Here is a 20127-nt window from a genome sequence, read left to right on the forward strand (position 1 = left end):
CAGGTTTTACATGTAGGTCTATTACAGGAATATGAGCCATGAAGTAAGGGGTTGGGCATGGGTGGTTCAGGGATGGGCGAGTATATTGTGTAGGTTTGGTGGACAATGGAGTACCACAGTGGGAGGAGGGTGGGGGGGGGGGGGGGGGGGGGAAGTATAGTGGGCAGGACACTTCTCATTTCATGGCACAATGAGAGGTAGTGAAAACATTGTCAGAGAATGTAATTCAGTTGCTCCAGTCCTGGATAGCACTGAGTTATGATGTTAATGCTCCTCTGTGGCCAGTCAGTGAGACTTTGTGATGTGGTGGGAGATAGGAAAGACAAGGCCCAGGAGATTTGTTTGAGTACAAGGTTGGGATGATACTCACAGTCTGTGAAGGCCTCAGTGAGACCTTCAGTATATTTTGAGAGGGACCATTTGTCACTGCAGATGCAACAACCACAGGTGGCTAGGTTGTATGGAAGGAACTTCTTGGTATGGAATGGGTGACAGCTGTCACAGTGGAGGCATTGCCTTTGGTTAGTAGGTTTGATATGGACAGAGTTACTGATGTAGCCAACTTTGAGGTCAACATCTAAGAAGGTGACTTGTTGGGTTGAGTAGGACAGATGAAGCAAATGGGAGAGAAGCTGTTGAGGTACTGGAGGAATGTGGATAGGATATCCTCCCCTTTGATCCAGATCGCAAATATGTCATCAATGAATCTGAACTCGTTTAGAACTATGGGTGCTTAGGAAGGATTTCTCTAGATGGCCCACGAATAGGTTGGTGCCATGTGGGTGCCCTAGGTTGGTGCCATGTGGGTGCCCACAGCTGTAGCACGAATTTGTTTGAAGATAATGCCTTCAAAGGGGAAGTAATTGTGGGATAGGCTGTACTTGATCATGGTGACTAGGAAGGAGGTTGTTGGTTTGGAATCCAACAGGCATTGGGAAAGGCAGTGTTCAACCGGTAAGGTTAGTGTAAAGGGAAGTGTCATCAATAGCAATGAGCAGGGCATCACGTGGTAAAGGGACAGGAACTGTCTAATAAAGTATGTGAGTGAAGAAATAACTGTGAGGAGGAAGTTTGGGTCGGTTACACCAAACAACACTCCCATTTTGCAGTAGTTCGTTTATTCACCTAAACACATCAAAGGTTTACAAAGAACTGGACATGACGGAAGAGAGCAAAGATAATCTTAGCTTGGCATCCAAAGATGATGCTCGGAGTCTAGAGACAAACGTATATCGATGCTGGTGTTGACCTCATCGGCGCCACATAGCCCCCCCTCCCCCCCCCCCCCCCCCTGCAGTACGGAGTACTCTTGAGAGGCCTGGGGGGGGGGGGGGAGGGGACAAAGCATCGGTAGGGGTGTTCCGCGGGAGCCGGACCATGGTCAGCTCGACAGCATCATCGGGGAGCTGCGTGGGTAGATGGCGTGAAGGAAGGTTCAGCCACCGAACCTGGAAGTCATTGAAGCGCGCCGGGCATTGTACTTGGTGTGCTGGTCGTGCGGCAACAGGGAGGCCGGCAGTTTGCGGGTGGAATGGAGCGACAACGATGATGTCTCCGGTGGGCATGGCGAACACACGAAGTATGCCCAGGTTGATGTTGGGTGAGAGGGGAACACATTTCACCAGGTGGCAGGGAATGGCGGAGGTTGTGTCATGAGCACCGGATGAAGGGAAACACACAATGAACAGTGTATCATCGCATAGTATTATAGAGATGTTGTGGATTATGTTCGGGGGGGGGATGGGCACAAACACCTCAAGCGAGGGCACATTCAAGATGGGGAGGGGGGGGCATGGGAAAGCTCAGCAGGGCGAGGCAGGCGACGGGGGAGAGGTCACAGGGACCGGCGAACGGCCCATCGACAAGGGCGTGATCGTAGGTAAGCTCGACATGGGGAGCATGTGATCACTCGATGGAGTTCTTGAGACCGGAGTAGAGGGCAAGTTCGGAGAAGAGCCAGACGATTGGAGCTGGAATTCACTCAACCGAGTGTGTGAGCCCGATGTGGAGGGAGTGGTCAGAGCGTCGTGAGCCGTTACAGTGAAGGGGGGTGGAAGCAGGCTCAACATGAGCAGGCTTTCGTCTGTTGAGAGAGACTGTAACAGCTGAATCTTTTATCTGGATGTTATAGGTGTTGGCTGAGTGCTGGAGAACTCGGTACGGGCTGGTATATGGAGGTTGGAGGGGAGCACAGACAGTGTCATCTCAGAGGATGACGTATTCACAATTGTCCAGAGATTTTGGGACGTGAACCTTAGGGTGGGAGCGGCTGGCAGGCAGAGGGATATGGAGGTTGATGAAGTGGCATCTGATGCGGTCCACGAAGGAAGGTAAGTCAGACTGAGAGAGAGAAGCGGAAGGGATCACACATTCGCCAGGGAGAACAATGTTCTGGCCATATACGAATTTGGCGATTGTGCCTTTGAGGTCTTCCTTATAGATCGCACGAATGCTGAGTAGTGCAAAGGGAAGGGCCTCCATCCATAGAGAGTCGTGCCATCGAAGAGCCACCTTGAAAGTGCGGTGCCAGTGGTCAACTAGCGGGTGAGATGCTGTGGTATGGATGCGCCGGATGCCGCAGATGTTACAAATCTCGTTGAACAGGGCTGACTCAAATTGTCTGCCCTGGTCAGTCGTGATGATAGCTGGACATCTGAAATGCGATACCCACAACTCGCCGAAAGCTCGAGCAACAGTTTTTGTCGTAATATTGGGGAGGGGGACAACCTCGACCCAGCGAGTTGTTCAGTTGGTATACAAGAGAACATAATGAAAGCCGTTAGAGGGGGGGGGGGAGGGCCGACAATGTCAATATCTATATGCTGGAAACGCCCAGGAGGGGTGAAGGGGGGTTAAGTGTGCTTGTGTACTTTGGAGCATTGGCACGCGAGGCAGGAGTGTGCCCATTGCCGGCAGTCCTTGTTGACATTTTTCCACACAAAGCGCTCTGCAATGAGGCACATGGACGCACAAACACCGGGGTGGGCTAAATTATGCAGTGTGTTGAAGACAGCTCGACGGAGCGTGGTTGGGATGAGGGGGCGTAACGTGCCCGTACCATCATCGCACCAGATCTCACCAGAAATGCCAGGGAAGGTGGTACGGATGAAGTGTAGTGAAGAGGTAGAGTCTGAAATTAGGTTTTTTGTGTCCTTGTCGGTGGGTTGGAGGTTCGGCAGTTCAGAGAGGTCTAACAGCAAATGAACGGCGTTGACTCATGAAAGGAAATCAGCAACTATATTGTCAGTGCCCTTTATGTGTCTGACATTGGTGGTGAACTGAGATATGAATTCCATGTATATGAAGCGGCGAGGAGGCGGGTCAGCTGGCGGGTTTGTAATGGCTGCAGCCAGGGGTTTGTGGTCTATTAAAACATAGAAAGGGCATCCTTCAATGTCAGTCTTAAAATGCTTGATTGCTTCATAGACCGCGAGCAACTCCCTGTCAAACGTGGAATATTTCCGTTGTGCATTGGTGAGCTTGCACGAGAAGAACTGCAGAGGCAAAGTCTGGCCGTTGATTGTCTGGCTAAGGACAGCGCCGATGGCAGTATCGCTCACGTCTGTGGTGATGAAAAGCTGCGCATTGGGATAAGGATGTGCGATGGTGCAGGCCTCGGCAAGAAGATTTTTGAGGGCAGTGAAAGAGTGAGTCATAGCAGGGGTCCATGGAATGTGAGAGTGAGACAACATGTGAAGTTGAACCCAAGCATTGTAGTTTAGTTGAATTCACGGCTTGCAGTGAAGTATGATGAGGGCGGATGTTTGACGACGCTAAGGACTTGGGCAGCAGTGAAACGTTGGTGACTGTGTCCTCTAGGAAAAGGTATCCTGACGAAATATCTTTAATTTAAAGTTGTCCACAATTATCTGGTCGTTCCCAGACAGAATGGAGCACTGGGGGGTGCCTGTCATGTTGTGCGCAGGAGGCGGCACCCAAAGTAGCAGTGTGGTCTGCAGTTCCGTGCCACCTCACCAAAATGTGTGTGAAAGTAACAGTACAGGTAGTACGGTTGCATTTCCTGCGGAAAGTTCATTGCCAGTTGCAGTGACTGAGGTACGGTGGCTGCAGAAGGTTCAGTTGCAGGAGGGGGCGTGACCGCGGGAAGAGCCGGTGATGTCTCAGTTGCTTGTTTACTGCTTCCCGGAGTGAGTGGAACGGATGGCACAGTGCGGCCCCGACCACGTCTGGCCGCAGGGTGATGAGCCTGAACCTGAGACGTGTCAGGCAGGCAGTGGCTGGCGAAGTGGAGCAGTGATGCATTGTGTAGCTTGTCAGCAATTGTCATTCTTTGCGCAACAGGTTCAGGAGGCCTTTGAGCCAGAGCAAATCGGATGTGAGGAGATAGTTTATCTGACCAGATGGCGAGGAGAGCTGTGTCAGGGAATAGATCGGCGCTGACCGGGGCACGTAGCCGTCTCCAGAGCTGGGAAGGTTTGTCATTGCCTAGTTGCTCGACGTATAGCACTTGCCGTATTGCTGCCTCAGTGGAGCGTGCAAGCCAATGTAGAACTGTCTCTCTGGCTAGAGTGTACCGGGTAGATGAGTCCGAGGCATCGACCAGGTCAGCAATCAAGTCATCCTGGTTGTGCAGGTGGGTGATGAGGCACAGAAATTTGGTTGACTCATCAAGTTTGTAATGTTCGAACACTTTGTCCGCAATTTTGAACGAAGTTGTAGCTCTGTCGAGATTAAACGGCGGCAGTGTAGGTAAGCGTTGTAGAATGTTCGGAAGAACAGGTTGAGTTGAGATCGTTGGGGCACTTCCTGAGACAAGCTGCTGTTGTTGTAGTATTCCAGGAGAGTGTGCCTCCAAGGGATGTGGCAGCGACGACTGTTCGGGAGGCAGTGTGAAGGTGACACGTTGTGGTTGAGTGCGATCCGTCGCAACGCGGAAGGCCGACACGGGTGAGACACCATAATGTGTCGATTGCGGTTGCAGAAGCTCAACATGTTGTGGCTGTGTTTGAATTAACATGTCGCGGAAGGCTGACGCGAATGAGGTACTGAGATGTGCCGAGAACAGTAGCGGAAGCTCGACTGGAGCCGGCGCGTGGGCGACAGGTGAGAAAAAGTTCAAAGTTTGCGAACGCGTGTTAGTCCGCAGAAAGCTCGACGTATGATCAGAGCTGGGGCCACCTGTGTTGCAGGAAGGCTGTGGAGGTGCGGGCTGTCCAGAAGCACAGTGTGAGAAATGATGTCGAACGTGGGATGGAATGTGTGAAAGTTCACTGTTCATAGTCACTCCACTCAAAACAGTGTGCAGATAAGGTGAATGTCATGGCACAAAACACTGACGGAGGTGGAGGTCAGGCACAGATAACAAGTTATTGTTCCTGTTGCAGGCCGAGGTATCGAAGTAGGAAGGCAAGTGCTAATGCTGAACCGAGGCAGGTGCAGGCATGGTCGGATGCTGAGTCGGTTGACCTGTGAACAAAGCAGTTCCGGCCACATGGCAGGTATCCGTGTGGTACTGCATGGATTGCAGCATGGCAAATCATTGTCCTGGCGGTGGTAGGTTGTCCAACGAAGCATCTGCAGAAATCGGCATTGGTCCCGCATTGCACGGAGATCCGTAAGAGGTAACTACACAGTCGATGAGGGAGGGCACATGTGGTGGGAACAAAGGCGTTTGATAGCCTGAGTCATGCACACTCCTAACTTCACTTAGTGTTGCAGGCTCGTAAACGTCCGTTGAAATCGGCAAGTGAGAGGCATCATGTTGCAGTCCTGGCGGGTGTACATCTCCTGCAACACGATGCATGTCGATCACAAAATCCGGCATTAGGAGTTGAGCCGAAGTTATTGTTCGAATGCTGTGTTGCTGTAATACACGCAAAATTAACTGGCACGGAGGTCGTGGACACAGTAAAACGGCGAAAACGGAAGACATTACAACTCGAGGTCACGAGTGAGGAGGAAGTTCTGGTCGGTTACATCAAACAACACTCCGATTTTGCAGTAGTTCGTTTATTCACCTAAACACATCAAAGGCTTACAAAGAACTGGACATGGTGGAAGAGAGCAAAGATAATCTTAGCTTAGCGTCCAAAGACGATGCTCAGAGTCTAGAGACAAGCGTATATCGATGCTGGTGTCGACCTCATCGGCGGCACAACTGTATCACTTTTAAGTATAGAAAACTGCTCTTGACAGAAGGAGAATGTCCAGAAAAATTAAAAATAGGCAAAATAGTGTCAACACACAAGAAACCCAAATAATTGCAGACTAGTGTCTTTTAACATCTGGTTTCTCAAAAATACTTGAGATGCTTACACACGGTACATTGATAACATTTCTAGAGAAATATAGTATTCTGATTTCAGCACAACACAGCTTCCAAAAAGGGAAATATACAGAAATGTCTATCACAAGCCTAACAGAATCTCTAGCAAAAACGTTACACTAGCAAAACTCAGTATCTGCTACAGTTTTGGATTTGTCTAAATCTTTTGACACAATCACCCATTCAGCACTAATTGAAAAACTTATGTGGATATTCAGAACATTGGATAAAATCATAGCCTGGCAACAGAAAGCAGCATGAGATTACAAAGTCTGGATGCATTAAGTGTGGCATATCTTAAGAATCCGTTCATTTTTGACTCTCCTTCAACCTCTTTATAAGTAATGTTGAAGTCAATGAGAAGGATGACATGACATTAGAAAACAAGGGGAGGGGGGGCAGAGGGGGGGGGGGGGGGGAAGCCACTGGAAAGAAGTGCACTTATTTCAACAAATAACACCGTGCTGTGGCCGATACAGAATGACTTTATAAATATATAAAAAAGACAATGTTCATGGTGTTCGCAAATATAGAAAAGGACGATTATATATATATAGAGGGTCATTCAGTAATTAAAGAGACAAATTGGTCTGGAGAAAAAAGTGTTTATTTTTACAAAACAATACTTTTTCTACATTTCAACATAATCCCCTTGAAAATTTGTGCACTTGTTCCAATGTGCTACAAGCTTTTTTATTCTGGCTGCAAAGAACGTTTTATCTTGAAGTTTGAACCAATTTCCCACAAACTTTTTCACATCCTCATTGTCCTGGAACCTCTTCCCACTTACTGCCTCATTCAGTGCACCAAACAGATGGAAGGCACTAGGTGCTAAATCAGGACTGCAAGGGGGATGAGGCAGTACTTCCCAGCCCATTCTGTCAATGGTTTCATGGGTTAGTTGAGCAATATGAGGATGTGCATTGTCTTGCTGGAGAATCACACCTCTCCTCTGAGATCCATGATCTCTCTCCCTCATAGCTGGCTTCACTTAGTTTAAAAGCAAGTCTAAGTAGTATTGGCTGTTCATTGTATGCTGCTCTTTGAGATAATCACAAAAAACTGGACCTTCAGCATCCTAAATCACCGTCAACATGACTTTCCCTGCTGATGCTTGTTGTTGTTGTTGTTGTGGTCTTCAGTCCTGAGACTGATTTGATGCAGCTCTCCATGCTACTCTATCCTGTACAAGCTTCTTCATCTCCCAGTACCTACCACAACCTACATCCTTCTGAATCTGCTTAGTGTATTCATCTCTTGGTCTCCCTCTACAATTTTTACCCTCCATGCTGCCCTCTGATACTAAATTGGTGATCCCTTGATGCCTTAGAACATGTCCTACCAACCGATCCCTTCTTCTAGTCAAGTTGTGCCACAAACTTCTCTTCTCCCCAATCCTATTCAATACTTCCTCATTAGTTATGTGATCTACCCATCTAATCTTCAGCATTCTTCTGTAGCACCACATTTCAAAAGCTTCTATTCTCTTCTTGTCTAAACTATTTATCGTCCATGTTTCACTTCCATACATGGCTACACTCCATACAAGTACTTTCAGAAATGACTTCCTCACACTTAAATCTATACTTGATGTTAACAAATTTCTCTTCTTCAGAAACACTTTCCTTGCCATTGCAAGTCTACATTTTATATCCTCTCTACTTATTTTGTTCCCCAAATAGCAAAACTCCTTTACTACTTTAAGCGTCTCATTTCCTAATCTAATTCCCTCAGCATCACCCAACTTAATTCGACTATATTCCATTATCCTCCTTTTGCTTTTTTTGATGTTCATCTTATATCCTCCTTTCAAAACAATATCCATTCTGTTCAACTGCTCTTCCAAGTCCTTTGCTATCTCTGATACAATTACAATATCATCGGCGAACCTCAAAGTTTTTATTTGTTCTCCATGGATTTTAATACCTACTCCGAATTTTTCTTTTGTTTCCGTCACTGCTTGCTCAATATACAGGTTGAATAACATCGGGGATAGGCTACAGCACTGTCTCACTCCCTTCCCAACCACTGCTTCCCTTTCATGCCCCTCGACTCTTATAACTGCCATCTGGTTTCTGTACAAATTGTAAATAGCCTTTTGCTCCCTGTATTTTACCCCTGCCACCTTCAGAATTTGAAAGAGAGTATTCCAGTCAACATTGTCAAAAGCTTTCTCTAAGTCTACAAATGCTAGAAACGTAGGTTTGCCCTTCCTTAATCTAGCTTCTAAGATGAGTTGTAGGGTCAGTATTGCCTCACATGTTCCAATATTTCTACGGAATCCAAACTGATCTTCCCCAAGGTCGGCTTCTACTAGTTTTTCCATTCTTCTGTAAAGAATTCGCGTTAGTATTTTGCAGCTGTGACTTATTAAACTGATAGTTTGGTAATTTTCACATCTGTCAACACCTGCTTTCTTTGGGATTAGAATTATTATATTCTTCTTGAAGTCTGAGGGTATTTCGCCTGTTTCATACATCTTGCTCACCAGATGGTAGAGTTTTGTCAGGACTGGCTATCCCAAGGCAATCAGTAGTTCCAATGGAATGTTGTCTACTCCGGGGGCCTTGTTTCGACTCAGGTCTTTCAGTGCTCTATCAGAATCTTCACGCAGTATCGTATCTCCCATTTCATCTTCATCTACATCCTCTTCCATTTCCATAATATTGTCCTCAAGTATATCGCCCTTGTATAGACCCTCTATATACTCCTTCCATCTTTCTGCTTTCCCTTCTTTGCTTAGAACTGGGTTTCCATCTGAGCTCTTGATGTTCATGCAAGTGGTTCTCGTATCTCCAAAGGTCTCTTTAATTTTCCTGTAGGCAGTATCTATCTTACCCCTAGTGAGATAAGCCTCTACATCCTTACATTTGTCCTCTAGCCATCCCTGCTTAGCCATTTTGCACTTCCTGTCGATCTCATTTTTGAGACGTTTCTATTCCTTTTTGCCTGCTTCATTTACTGCATTTTTATATTTTCTCCTTTCATCAATTAAATTCAATATATCTTCTGTTACCCAAGGATTTCTAATAGCCCTCGTCTTTTTACCTACTTGATCCTCTGCTGCCTTCACTACTTCATCCCTCAAAGCTACCAATTCTTCTTCTACTGTATTTCTTTCCCCCATTCCTGTCAATTGTTCCCTTATGCTCTCCCTGAAACTCTGTACAACCTCTGGTACTTTCAGTTTATCCAGGTCCCATCTCCTTAAATTCCCACCTTTTAGCAGTTTCTTCAGTTTTAATCTACAGGTCATAACCAACAGATTGTGGTCAGAGTCCACATCTGCCCCTGGAAATGTCTTACAATTTAAAACCTGGTTCCTAAATCTCTGTCTTACCATTAGATAATCTATCTGAAACCTGTCAGTATCTCCAGGCTTCTTCCATGTATACAGCATTCTTTTATGATTCTTGAACCAAGTGTTAGCTATGATTAAGTTGTGCTCTGTGCAAAATTCTACCAGGCGGCTTCCTCTTTCATTTCTTAGCCCCAATCCATATTCACCTACTACGTTTCATTCTCTCCCTTTTCCTACTACCGAATTCCAGCCACCCGTGACTATTAAATTTTCGTCACCCTTCACTATCTGAATAATTTCTCTCATTTCATCATGCATTTCTTCAATTTCTTCGTCATCTGCAGAGCTAGTTGGCATATAAACTTGTACTACTGTAGTAGGCATGGGCTTCATATCTATCTTGGCCACAATAATGCGTTCACTATGCTGTTTGTAGTAGCTTACCCGCATTCCTATTTTCCTATTCATTATTAAACCTACTCCTGCATTACCCCTATTTGATTTTGTGTTTATAACTCTGTAGTCACCTGACCAGAAGTCTTGTTCCTCCTGCCACCAAACTTCACTAATTCCCACTATATCTAACTTCAACCTATCCATTTCCCTTTTTAAATTTTCTAACCTACCTGCCCGATTAAGGGATCTGACTTTCCACGCTCCAATCCGTAGAACGCCAGTTTTCTTTGTCCTGATAACGACATCCTCTTGAGTAGTCCCCGCCCAGAGATCCGAATGGCGGACTATTTTACCTCCGGAATATTTTACCCAAGAGGACGCCATCATCATTTAACCATACAGTAAAGCTGCATGCCCTCGGGAAAAATTACGGCCGTAGTTTCCCCTTGCTTTCAGCCGTTCATAGTACCAGCACAGCAAGGCCGTTTTGGTTAGTGTTACAAGGCCAGATCAGTCAATCATCCAGACTGTTGCCCCTGCAACTACTGAAAAGGCTGCTGCCCCTCTTCAGGAGCCACATGTTTGTCTGGCCTCTCAACAGATACCCCTCCATTGTGGTTGCACCTTTGGTACGGCCATCTGTATCACTGAGGCACGCAAGCCTCCCCACCAACGCAAGGTCCATGGTTCATGGGGGGTGCTGATGCTTGGGTTTTGAATTTTTTCTTGACAGGTGAGTTTGTGTGCTTCCACTCCATACTTTGTCTTTTTGATTCTGGCTCATAATAGTAAACCCAAGTTTCATCAAAAGTTAAAATTTTGTTGAGGAAGCATTCGCCTTCCCTTTCATAACATTTCTTTAGTACTCTCAACCTTGTTTCCTTGTGTAGCCGCATCAACTCCTTTGGGACCCATCTTGCACATGTTTTATGGTTACGAACAGTGACAGTTCTAACTTGAACCTTAAAAACTATCATATCCATAGTCACATGGCAGTCAGCATGAATAATCTCATCAATTCGACTTTCAAGTGAGGGAGTTAAACTGCAACTGGTTGGCCAGAACAGTGTTTGTATCAGCTGATCAGGGCTCATCTCAGTCATGCCAACTTAAAGCCATAAAAGTGCCAAACTTGCCCTACTAAAAGTTTTTTTCCCAGACCAAATTGCCTCTTTAATTATTTGAATGACCCTCATACAATGTCTTCTAGAACTTAGGTATGGTAAAATATTTATTATGAAACAGCTTCACATTTTGTAACAGACATCTTCTGTGCACAGTGTACCATGGTCTTTTTGAAGTATGCTTACAGTATGGACTTACTGTTTGGGGAAACTCCAGCAGCAATAAAACAAAAAGAATTTTTGTACTTAAAGAAGAGGCCATTAGGACCACCCTGAATAGAAACAGACTCATGCAAAAGTGCCTTCCATAATCTAAAAATATTGATATTTCCATCCATGTACAAATACATAACAAGAATTTCATTAGTCAAATGCAATAATTTACCAGAAAAAATGCAGATGTTCAATCAAATGACACAAGACATAAAGGCCATTTGAGAAGTATGCCACACAGACCGAGAGCTGTTGAAAAAGGTCCTCAATATTCAGGCATGTGACTAGTAAAGTATGTTTCTAAAAGTCTACAAGACAGTAAGAGTGAAATGCCATTCCAGGAACTTCTTAAGAACTATTTAATGGAAAGCAAATTTTATGACGTAGTGAGGTTTATGTGTAAATAATGAGGAATGTTTTTATTGCCTGTAAGTGTGTAATGTAATCACCTGAATTTATTTTGTATGTTGTACATTTTTGTACGTCTGTTTTGTTTTCATCAGAGTTAAAGAACATGTAAAAAACTTTAAGACATAAATATAAATCAAGAGAAAAATGTAATATTACTATTACATTTATCAATTTATTCTTTATATTCTAATATGCAGGCTAAATATTTCAAGACTTTAGATTAACTTGAATTGTCCTGTATTATAAGTACACACTCTGTACATAATTTAATCAAATGGGACAAAATAAAGATCAATCAATCAGTGCTGCTTTCACGTTTTTGTCACACTAGTGTGTGTTATGGATGTGAAGTCAGTGTGGGATGCCACAGCAAACATGCTTGGTCACTCCTTGAAACATAGATTATTTTTGAGTTTTGTTGTCACAATCAATAATATTGGTAAGAGAATGTTATATCAGACTGATTTTTGGTTACTCTGTCAATCAGACACATAAAATTACAGTTAAGAACACACTTTTTCCATAATGAAATCAAGATATTTTCTGTTCACATTGGACATTAAATGTCGTTCCTGATGAGCAATCTTTATTTGAGCTGACTTCACTTAAACACTACAAGAACAAAACTGAAATTATTTTGAGAAATAGCAAAGAAAAAGTATGTGATGTCCCTTAAGAGAAGCAGATGATATATTTTGTGTGTGAATTAATAATCCTGATAAATTTTCACAGAAAATTTATTATATAACTACTGTAGATGTTAGAGAGTGTTCAATCTTGCAGCCAACAACAAAGTGTACCTGTAACTGGAAACATAGATGAAGTACAAAGGACAAGTACTTGTGGCTTTCAAATGGGACTATCTCTTCTTCTGGACAACCAGCCACATGAATACCATTCAACAGTTCTTGCTTCAAAAGGAGTGAAGGTAACGGTACAAATATTTTGTGCGCTATAAAACTGTGTTATTAATGTTGCAGCAATTGACGGGGCAGAAGAAAATGTTAAGTCTCAATATAGTAATGATCAGCCCCCATCACTGTATCTTTTTTGTGTTTTTTTATACACCACATGCTGATAACAAGTAGTACCATAAGTACCACTGTCTGTTTGTGGGCTTCATATGGGGGGTGCCTATCTGTGAAGTCCTTTGTGAGACCTTCAGCATACTGGGCAAGGAACTTCTCATCTCTGTGGATATACCACCTTCAGGTGACCAGGCTTAACAGAAATATTTTTTGGTGCAGAAAGGTGTAATGAATCTTACCTCCTCTGAATTTTTGTACCTCAATTGAAATGATCAATTCCTTATAAATTTCTCCCTGACTTGAGTTAATTTTTATACTTAATCCATATCTAAAGATAATTTTGCATATATTTGACCACCAAAACACAATTTTTCTGGTAATATAATTTTATTTTTTATATAAATACATTTAGCAACATCGATCTTGAACCATGAAAATTAGTTATCACAGTTGTTAGCTTAAATGAGTTGAAAACCATTTTACAGTGAAACTAACAAAAGTTTCTATTTTCATTTTCAATATTTCTAATTTTATTACCAATAATTCAGTCAATAATTATATGAAGACAGGAAACTGATAGTTTTTATATTGTCAGAATCTGCAGCTTTCATTATTAATTATTAGAAGTGTAAATATTTATGTAAATAATTATTTCCAGAAAACATTATGTAAATTACACCTGAAAAGTAATTTCAATTAAGACAGTCATAATAAAAGTCATTTTAATTACTTCCTGTTCTGGAAGGATCCGGAAGGTCGGTTTGTAGTACTTATAGCAATTTTAGGCACCAGATGCACCATGTTAGTTTTAGTTATTGTTGAGATTGGTACTCTAACTATGAAGTGCTTTGTGTTGTGTTGAAATGTTGCACAATGTGTTTACTTGACAAATGGCATTGTAGAAAGTGTCAAGAATTTATGAATAAATACCAAAGATGTAAAAAGCAACAATGTTCCAGAAACTTTTATTGAAACAAAAAAACCTTGGACATATTAATTGGAAAGGTTAAAAAGGAACTGACACCCTAGACAATGAGACAGCCATAGCAAGATAAGGAAAATTTATCTGCTAATACAATGTTTCTGCCCTTATGAAATTATATAAATGTTGACAACACTAGAATAGTTAGTTCAACATAGGATATTTACTTTCCGTATATCTACCAACATTTTGATAGTAAGGGATACGTAACATTATAAGGAATGACAGTGGCCAAAATGCAGGTATTGTTGGTCGCTAGTGGGCTTGATATGGACGGAGGTATAAATGAAGCCATCAGAGGAGTGGAGGTTGATGTCCAGGGAGGTGGCATGTTGGGTTGAGGTGGACAGCCTGAAAATGATGGAGAAGAACTTGTTGAGATTGTGGAGAAATGAGGATTGAGCATCTTGGACATAGGTCCAGATCATGAAGATATCATCAATGAATTTGAACAAGATGAGGGGTTTGTGGTCTTGGGACCCTAGCTAGGTTCCCTATAGATGGCCCATAAACAGGTTAGCATAGGAGAATGCCATGTGGGTGCCCATGGTTGTGACAAGGATTTGTTTCTATATACTCCTCCTCAAAGGAGAAGTAGTTGTGTGTAAGTATATAATTGGGTGCCCATGGTTGTGACAAGTATTTGTTTACATATGTTTTCCCTCAAAGGAATAGTTGTGTGTAATCATATAACTGGTAAGGTGTGTAAGGAAAGTGGTAGTGAGTTTTGAGTCAGCTGATGTTAGGTGTTTGAAAACAGAAAGGCTGTGGGCAAGAGGGATGTTGGTGTATAAAGAAGTGGCATCAACAGTGATGAGTAGGCGTGCAGGTGGTAATGGGATGGGGCTGGTCCACAGTCAGTGAAGGAAATGGTTTGCAACTTTGGTGTGGGGGGCTAGGCTACAGGAAATTGCTTGGAGGTGTTGGCTAACAAGAGTGGAAATTCTTTCAGTGGGAGCACAGAAACCAGCTGCAATGGGTCGTCTGGAATTGTTGGGTTTATGCATTTTGGGAAGCATGTAGAAGGGGTGTATGGGAGGGTGTTGGGATGATGAGGTAGATGGGTCCAGGGGAGAGGTTCTGGGATAAGCCTAAGGATATGAACAATGATTACAGGTTATGTTAGGCTTCTGGGATGGGATCACTATAGCAGAGATTTCTCGTGGAGGAGTCAAACTGTGATTTGTTGGTTGATTGGTTGGTTTGTGGTATAAAGGGATCAAACTACAAGGTCATCAGTCCCTTTTTCCTGCCACAAACAAGGCTCAAGATAAAACAGCACCAAAAGTATGTTTGGGACAGCAGAAGGGCAAAAAGGAATGGGGGACCATGCCGAAAGAGAAAATGGAAGGAACAATCAAAAAACAGGGAAAACAGACACAACATGGAAAACTAGAGGAAGGTATTAAAACCATAGAGCAGATGGTCTGGGCTGGCAGATCACATGAATAAAAGAATATGGGACAGCCACTCTGCAACAGATTAAAATGTCCAGCCCAAAAAGATGAGGTGAGATGAACACAGGAAGGGAAAAAATGAACACCAAGATAAACAAATGCAAAGAAAGGGAGACAGAGAGTTAAAATGGAGGGAGTGTGGAGACCTTGGAGAGAAGGCCAAACACCCATCTTTAGTTGGTACAATAAACCCCCCCCCCCCCTCTCCCCTCATGAATAAAACGTAAAACTAAAACTGCTGTTGAGGCACTGTCACCCAACATTGAAGGTAGGGTGCTGGGAACGTTAAAAGTCTGCCACAGAGTGGCTAAAATTGGGCACTCCAGCAAGATGTGGACAACAGTCATATGTGAGCCACAGCGACACTGAGATGAGTCCTCGTGACAGAGGAGGTAACCATGTGTTAGCCACATATGGCCAATGTGGAGCCAGTAAAGGACAACAGATTCCCTGCAAGAGGCCTGCATGGAAGACTTCCACACATTTGTAGTGTCATTAATGACATGCAGTTTGTTGTGCATAGTGTTATGCCATTCTGTCTACCAAAGCCATAAAATCTTGTGGCATAATATTGAATGCAGGTCAGGTACAGGAATGCCAATCTCCAGAAGTGGTTTCCATGTAGCCTGTTCCACCGTATCAGCAAGTTCATTGCCTGGGATGCCATCGTGTCCTAGGGTCCAGACAAACACCAGTAATGACTGGACTGTTTCCTGGTAGAGATGGACTCTTGGATGGCGAGGGCAGCACTGGTTGTTACCTTGGAGGCTGCTCAAGGAGTCAGTACAGAGAAGAAATGACTCACGAGGGCATGAGCAGATGTGCTCAAGAGCACAAGATATGGCCACCAGCTCTACAGTGATAACACTGCAGCCACCTGGCAAGGAGTCCTGTTCAATATATCCTCTGTGAACATAGGCAAAGCCAACGTGACCATCAGCCATTGAGCTGTCCATGTAAACCACTTCAGAGCCATGGCAAGAATTGAGAGGAACTGGCAGCAGAGAGCCATGGGAGTAACTGAGCCCTTAGGGCCATGCAAAAGGTCAAAACGAAGCTGCGGCCTAAGTATACACCATGGAGGTGTATGTGGATGGACCCGGGAGAAGGGGGGGGGAGGGGGGGGGGAGGTGGTAAAGGAAAGTACTCAAGTTCACACAGGAGGGATTGGGTATGAATGGTGATCGTAAGCCCTGACCTGGGCTGCTGATGCAGGAGATGAACTGCTGTGGTTGGGGGAAGGAGACAGTAATTGGGATGCTTAGGAGAAGCACGAATGTGTGCAATGTAACTGGTGAGCCGCTGTGCACACCTAACCTTCAATGGAGGGATTCCAGCCTCCACCAGGACGCTGATCACTAGACTCGTCTTAAAAGCTCCCGTCACTAGTCGAATGCCACAGTGATGCACTGGGTCGAATAAACACAATGCTGAGGCTGCCGCCAAACCATAAACCAGGCTCCCATAGTCAAGGCGGGATTGAACAAGGGCTCTGTAGAGCTGCAGCAGCATAGAGTGATCTGCACCACAGTTGGTGTTGCTCAGGCAGTGGACATTGAGTTGCTGCCAGCACTTCCACTTTAGCTGATGGAAGTGAGGAAGCCAAGTGAATCGGGTGTCAAAAACCAGTGCAAAGAATCGATATGTCTCCACTACAGTGAGAGGATTGTCATTAAGGTAAAGTTCTGATTCTGGATGAATGGCACAACGCCAACAGTAGTGTATAATACATGACTTCGTTGCTAAAAACTGGAAGCTGTAGCTAGAGCCCATGCCTGCACCTTGTGGATGGCTCCCTGCAGGCATCACTCAGCAACACCAGTACAAAATGCAGAAGTTGTCTGCACACAGAGAAGGTAAGATGGGTGTCCCTATACTTGCTGCTAGACCGTTAATGGTGAATAAAAATAGAGTACAGAGCCCTGCAGGACCCCATTCTCCTGGATATGGGGGAACTATGGGAGACACCAACTTGGGCACACAAAGTATGGAACGACAGGAAATTTTGGATAAAAATCGGGAGTGGGCCTCGAAGCCCCCACTCACATAATTTGGCGAGGATATGATGTCACCAGGTCATTTCATAAGCTTTTCGTAAATCAAAAAAGATGGGAACCAGATGTTGGCTCTGGAAAAGGCTGTTCAGATGCCAGAGACAAGGGACACAAGATTGTCAGTGGCAGAGCAACCCGGACATAAACCGCCCTAGCATGGAGTCAGTAGGCCACGTGAATCCAGGACCCAACACAACCGCCGACTCGCCATACATTGTAGCAGCTTACAAAGAATGTTGGTGAGGCTGATGGGCCGATAGCTATCCACATCAAGCAAGTTTTTACCAGGTTTGGGCATGAGAATGATGGTGCTCTCCCGCCATTGCAATCGAAAGACACCATCGCACCAGATCTGGTTGAAGATGATGAGGAGATGTCGGTTGTAGTTGGGCGAGAGATATTTAATCATCTGACTGTGGATCCAATCTGGCCCAGGAGCTGTGTTCGGGCAATGTGCAAGGGTGCTGAGGAGCTCCCACTCTGTAAATGGAGCATTATAGAGATCACTGTGGTGTGAAGTGAATGAGAGGACCTTGCCTTTCATCCGCCATTTGTGGGTGCGAAAGGCTCGGGGGTAGTTCTCCAATGCAGAGGCTCGAGCATAGTGCTCTGCACAGTGTTTGGCAATCATATTTGTGTTGGTAAATCACACACCTTTGATGTTAATGCCAGGGAGACCTGTTTGGGTCTGGTACCCAAAAACACTTCTGATCTTCGACCAGACTTGGGTAGGTGATGTATGGTACCCAATAGTCGAGGCACTCCTGTTTCCGTCTTTGTATAAGCTGGTGAATGTGGGCACAGAACTGTTTAAAAGCTATTAGGTGCTCTAGGGAAGGGTGCCACTTCTGTCACCGTACAGCCCGCCTATGTTCTTTACTGGCCTCAGCAATTTCCAGTGACCCCCAAGGTACTGTGTTTCGCTGGGGGCACCTTAAAGAGCAATGGCTTGCATTTTCCGCCACAGAAGTGATCGTTGCTCAACCATCACATTGATATTATCATGTGGGAGAGATTCAACGGTAATAGAAGAGTTGAAAGCTTCCCAGTCTGCCTTGTTTAAAGCCCACCTGGGGAGGCATCCACGGGCGTGATGCCGGGGAAGTGAAGGAAGATGGGGAAGTTGTCACTACCACACAAGTCATCATGGGCTCTCCAGTGGACAGATGGGAGAAGTCCTGTGCTGCAAAGTGATAAATCAATGGCCGAGTAAGTACCATGAGCCACACAGAAATGTGTGGTGTCTCCAGTATTTAGGAGGCAGAGGTCAAGCTGAGACAGTAAATTTTCGACATCTCTACCTCAGCCAGTAAGCATGGTGCCACACCACAAGGGATTATGGGCGTTAAAATCTCCCAGAAGTAGGAAAGGTTTAGGGAGTTGATGAATTAGTACAGCCAATTCGTTCAGGGGTACTGCACCATCTGGAGGAAGATAGACATTGCAGATGGTTATTTCTTGTGTCGTCCTTATCCTGACAGCCACAGCTTCAAGAGGACTTTGAAGGGTCACAGGGACACTATATACTGAGTTCAGGACACAGATGCAAACGCCACCTGGCACTCTATTATATTCACTATGGTTCTTGTAATAACCACTATAGCCACTATCGGCAGGGGTAAACATTGCCAGAAACCAGGTTTCTTGGAGGGCAATGCAGAAAGCAGTTGTCAAGCGTAACTGTTGTCATAGTCAGCCAGTTGGTGGAAAATACAGCAGCAGTTCCACTGGGGGATGACGTTATCATGAGGCCAGGACAGCCTGAAATGCTCAGGGAGGCAGTTTACTCCTCAGAGTCACCTGCTGCCACTGACTGAGTACCCATTTGATCAACATCGATTGTGTCTGAGGGTCCAGTGAGATCTAGGTTCTTAGGGGATGCCAGAATCTCCACCTCATCCTCAAATGCAGAGCTTGTAGGTAGCAGTGGTGTGGGTGCCACTGAAATGTTTGGGTTCTTGGGGGTCTTCTTTTTTTTGGGTTTCTCTTGGCGCTCCTTTGGTTTTTCTGGCTGGGAGGGCTTCACTGATTCAGTGTCATGGACTGAGGAGGACTGTGAAGCACTACAAACAGGTACCTATGGTTGCTTCAGACACTGGCGGGTGTCTGCTTTGCCACTGGGAAGGGAGTGACCCAAGGGACCCCTTCCTAGCAAGAGGAGCCGAAGAAGATTTATGCTTCTCCAGCTTAGAAGTAGGGTCTGATGTCTCCAACGGTTGTGGAGAGGGGGGGGGGGGGGGAGGAGGTGGAGGTGTTGCTCCTGAGGCAGGTGGTGCAGGAGCAACAGGGATAAAAGTGCCCCCCTCCATCAAGGGGGCAGATGGAGTCTTACGGTACTGAGAGCCAACTGTAAATGGCGGAATTGATGGGCTAGAGCCATTGTAATAGCAGCGGTGTAAGAGGTTGTCATACACACAAGATGTAGGCATTCAAATTTCCTCTTAGCCTCAGTGTAGGTCAGTCAGTCCAGGGTCTTGTATTCCATTATTTTCCTTTCTTTATGTAGAATCCTGCAGTCTGGCGAGCAAGGGGAATGGTGCTCTCAGCAGTTGACACAGATGGGAGGCAGGGCACATGGAGTACTAATGTGAAGGCTGTACACAACCTCGACAGATGATGCTGGAAGTACAGTGGGAAGACATATGCCCGAGCTTCCAGCACTTAAAGCACCACATTGGGAGTGGAATATATGGCTTTACATCACAGCGGTAGACCATCTGGTCAGGTGATGGTCTACCGCTGTGATGTAAAGCCAAATATACTTCCCCCAATGTGGTGCTTTAAGTGCTGGAAGCTCGGGCATATGTCTTCCCACTGTATTTCCAGCGTCATCTGTCGAGGTTGTGTACAGGTCAAGATGAAGACACCAGTGGCA

At 44.9% G+C, this 20127-nt stretch overlaps 1 protein-coding gene across 1 annotated transcript in view; it reads left to right on the forward strand.

Annotated features, from left to right (window-relative positions):
• The window catches only part of LOC124789997 (sodium channel protein Nach-like), a 116734-nt gene that overhangs the window by 10201 nt on the left and 86406 nt on the right, over positions 1-20127 (forward strand). Inside the window, exon 4 of the mRNA XM_047257540.1 lies at positions 12515-12659. Coding sequence (XP_047113496.1) covers positions 12515-12659 — 145 coding nt within the window. The remainder of the gene's footprint in view (positions 1-12514; positions 12660-20127) is intronic.

The sequence above is a fragment of the Schistocerca piceifrons genome, chromosome 3 (assembly GCF_021461385.2).
Source record: "Schistocerca piceifrons isolate TAMUIC-IGC-003096 chromosome 3, iqSchPice1.1, whole genome shotgun sequence".
Classification (NCBI taxonomy): Eukaryota; Metazoa; Arthropoda; class Insecta; order Orthoptera; family Acrididae; genus Schistocerca; species Schistocerca piceifrons.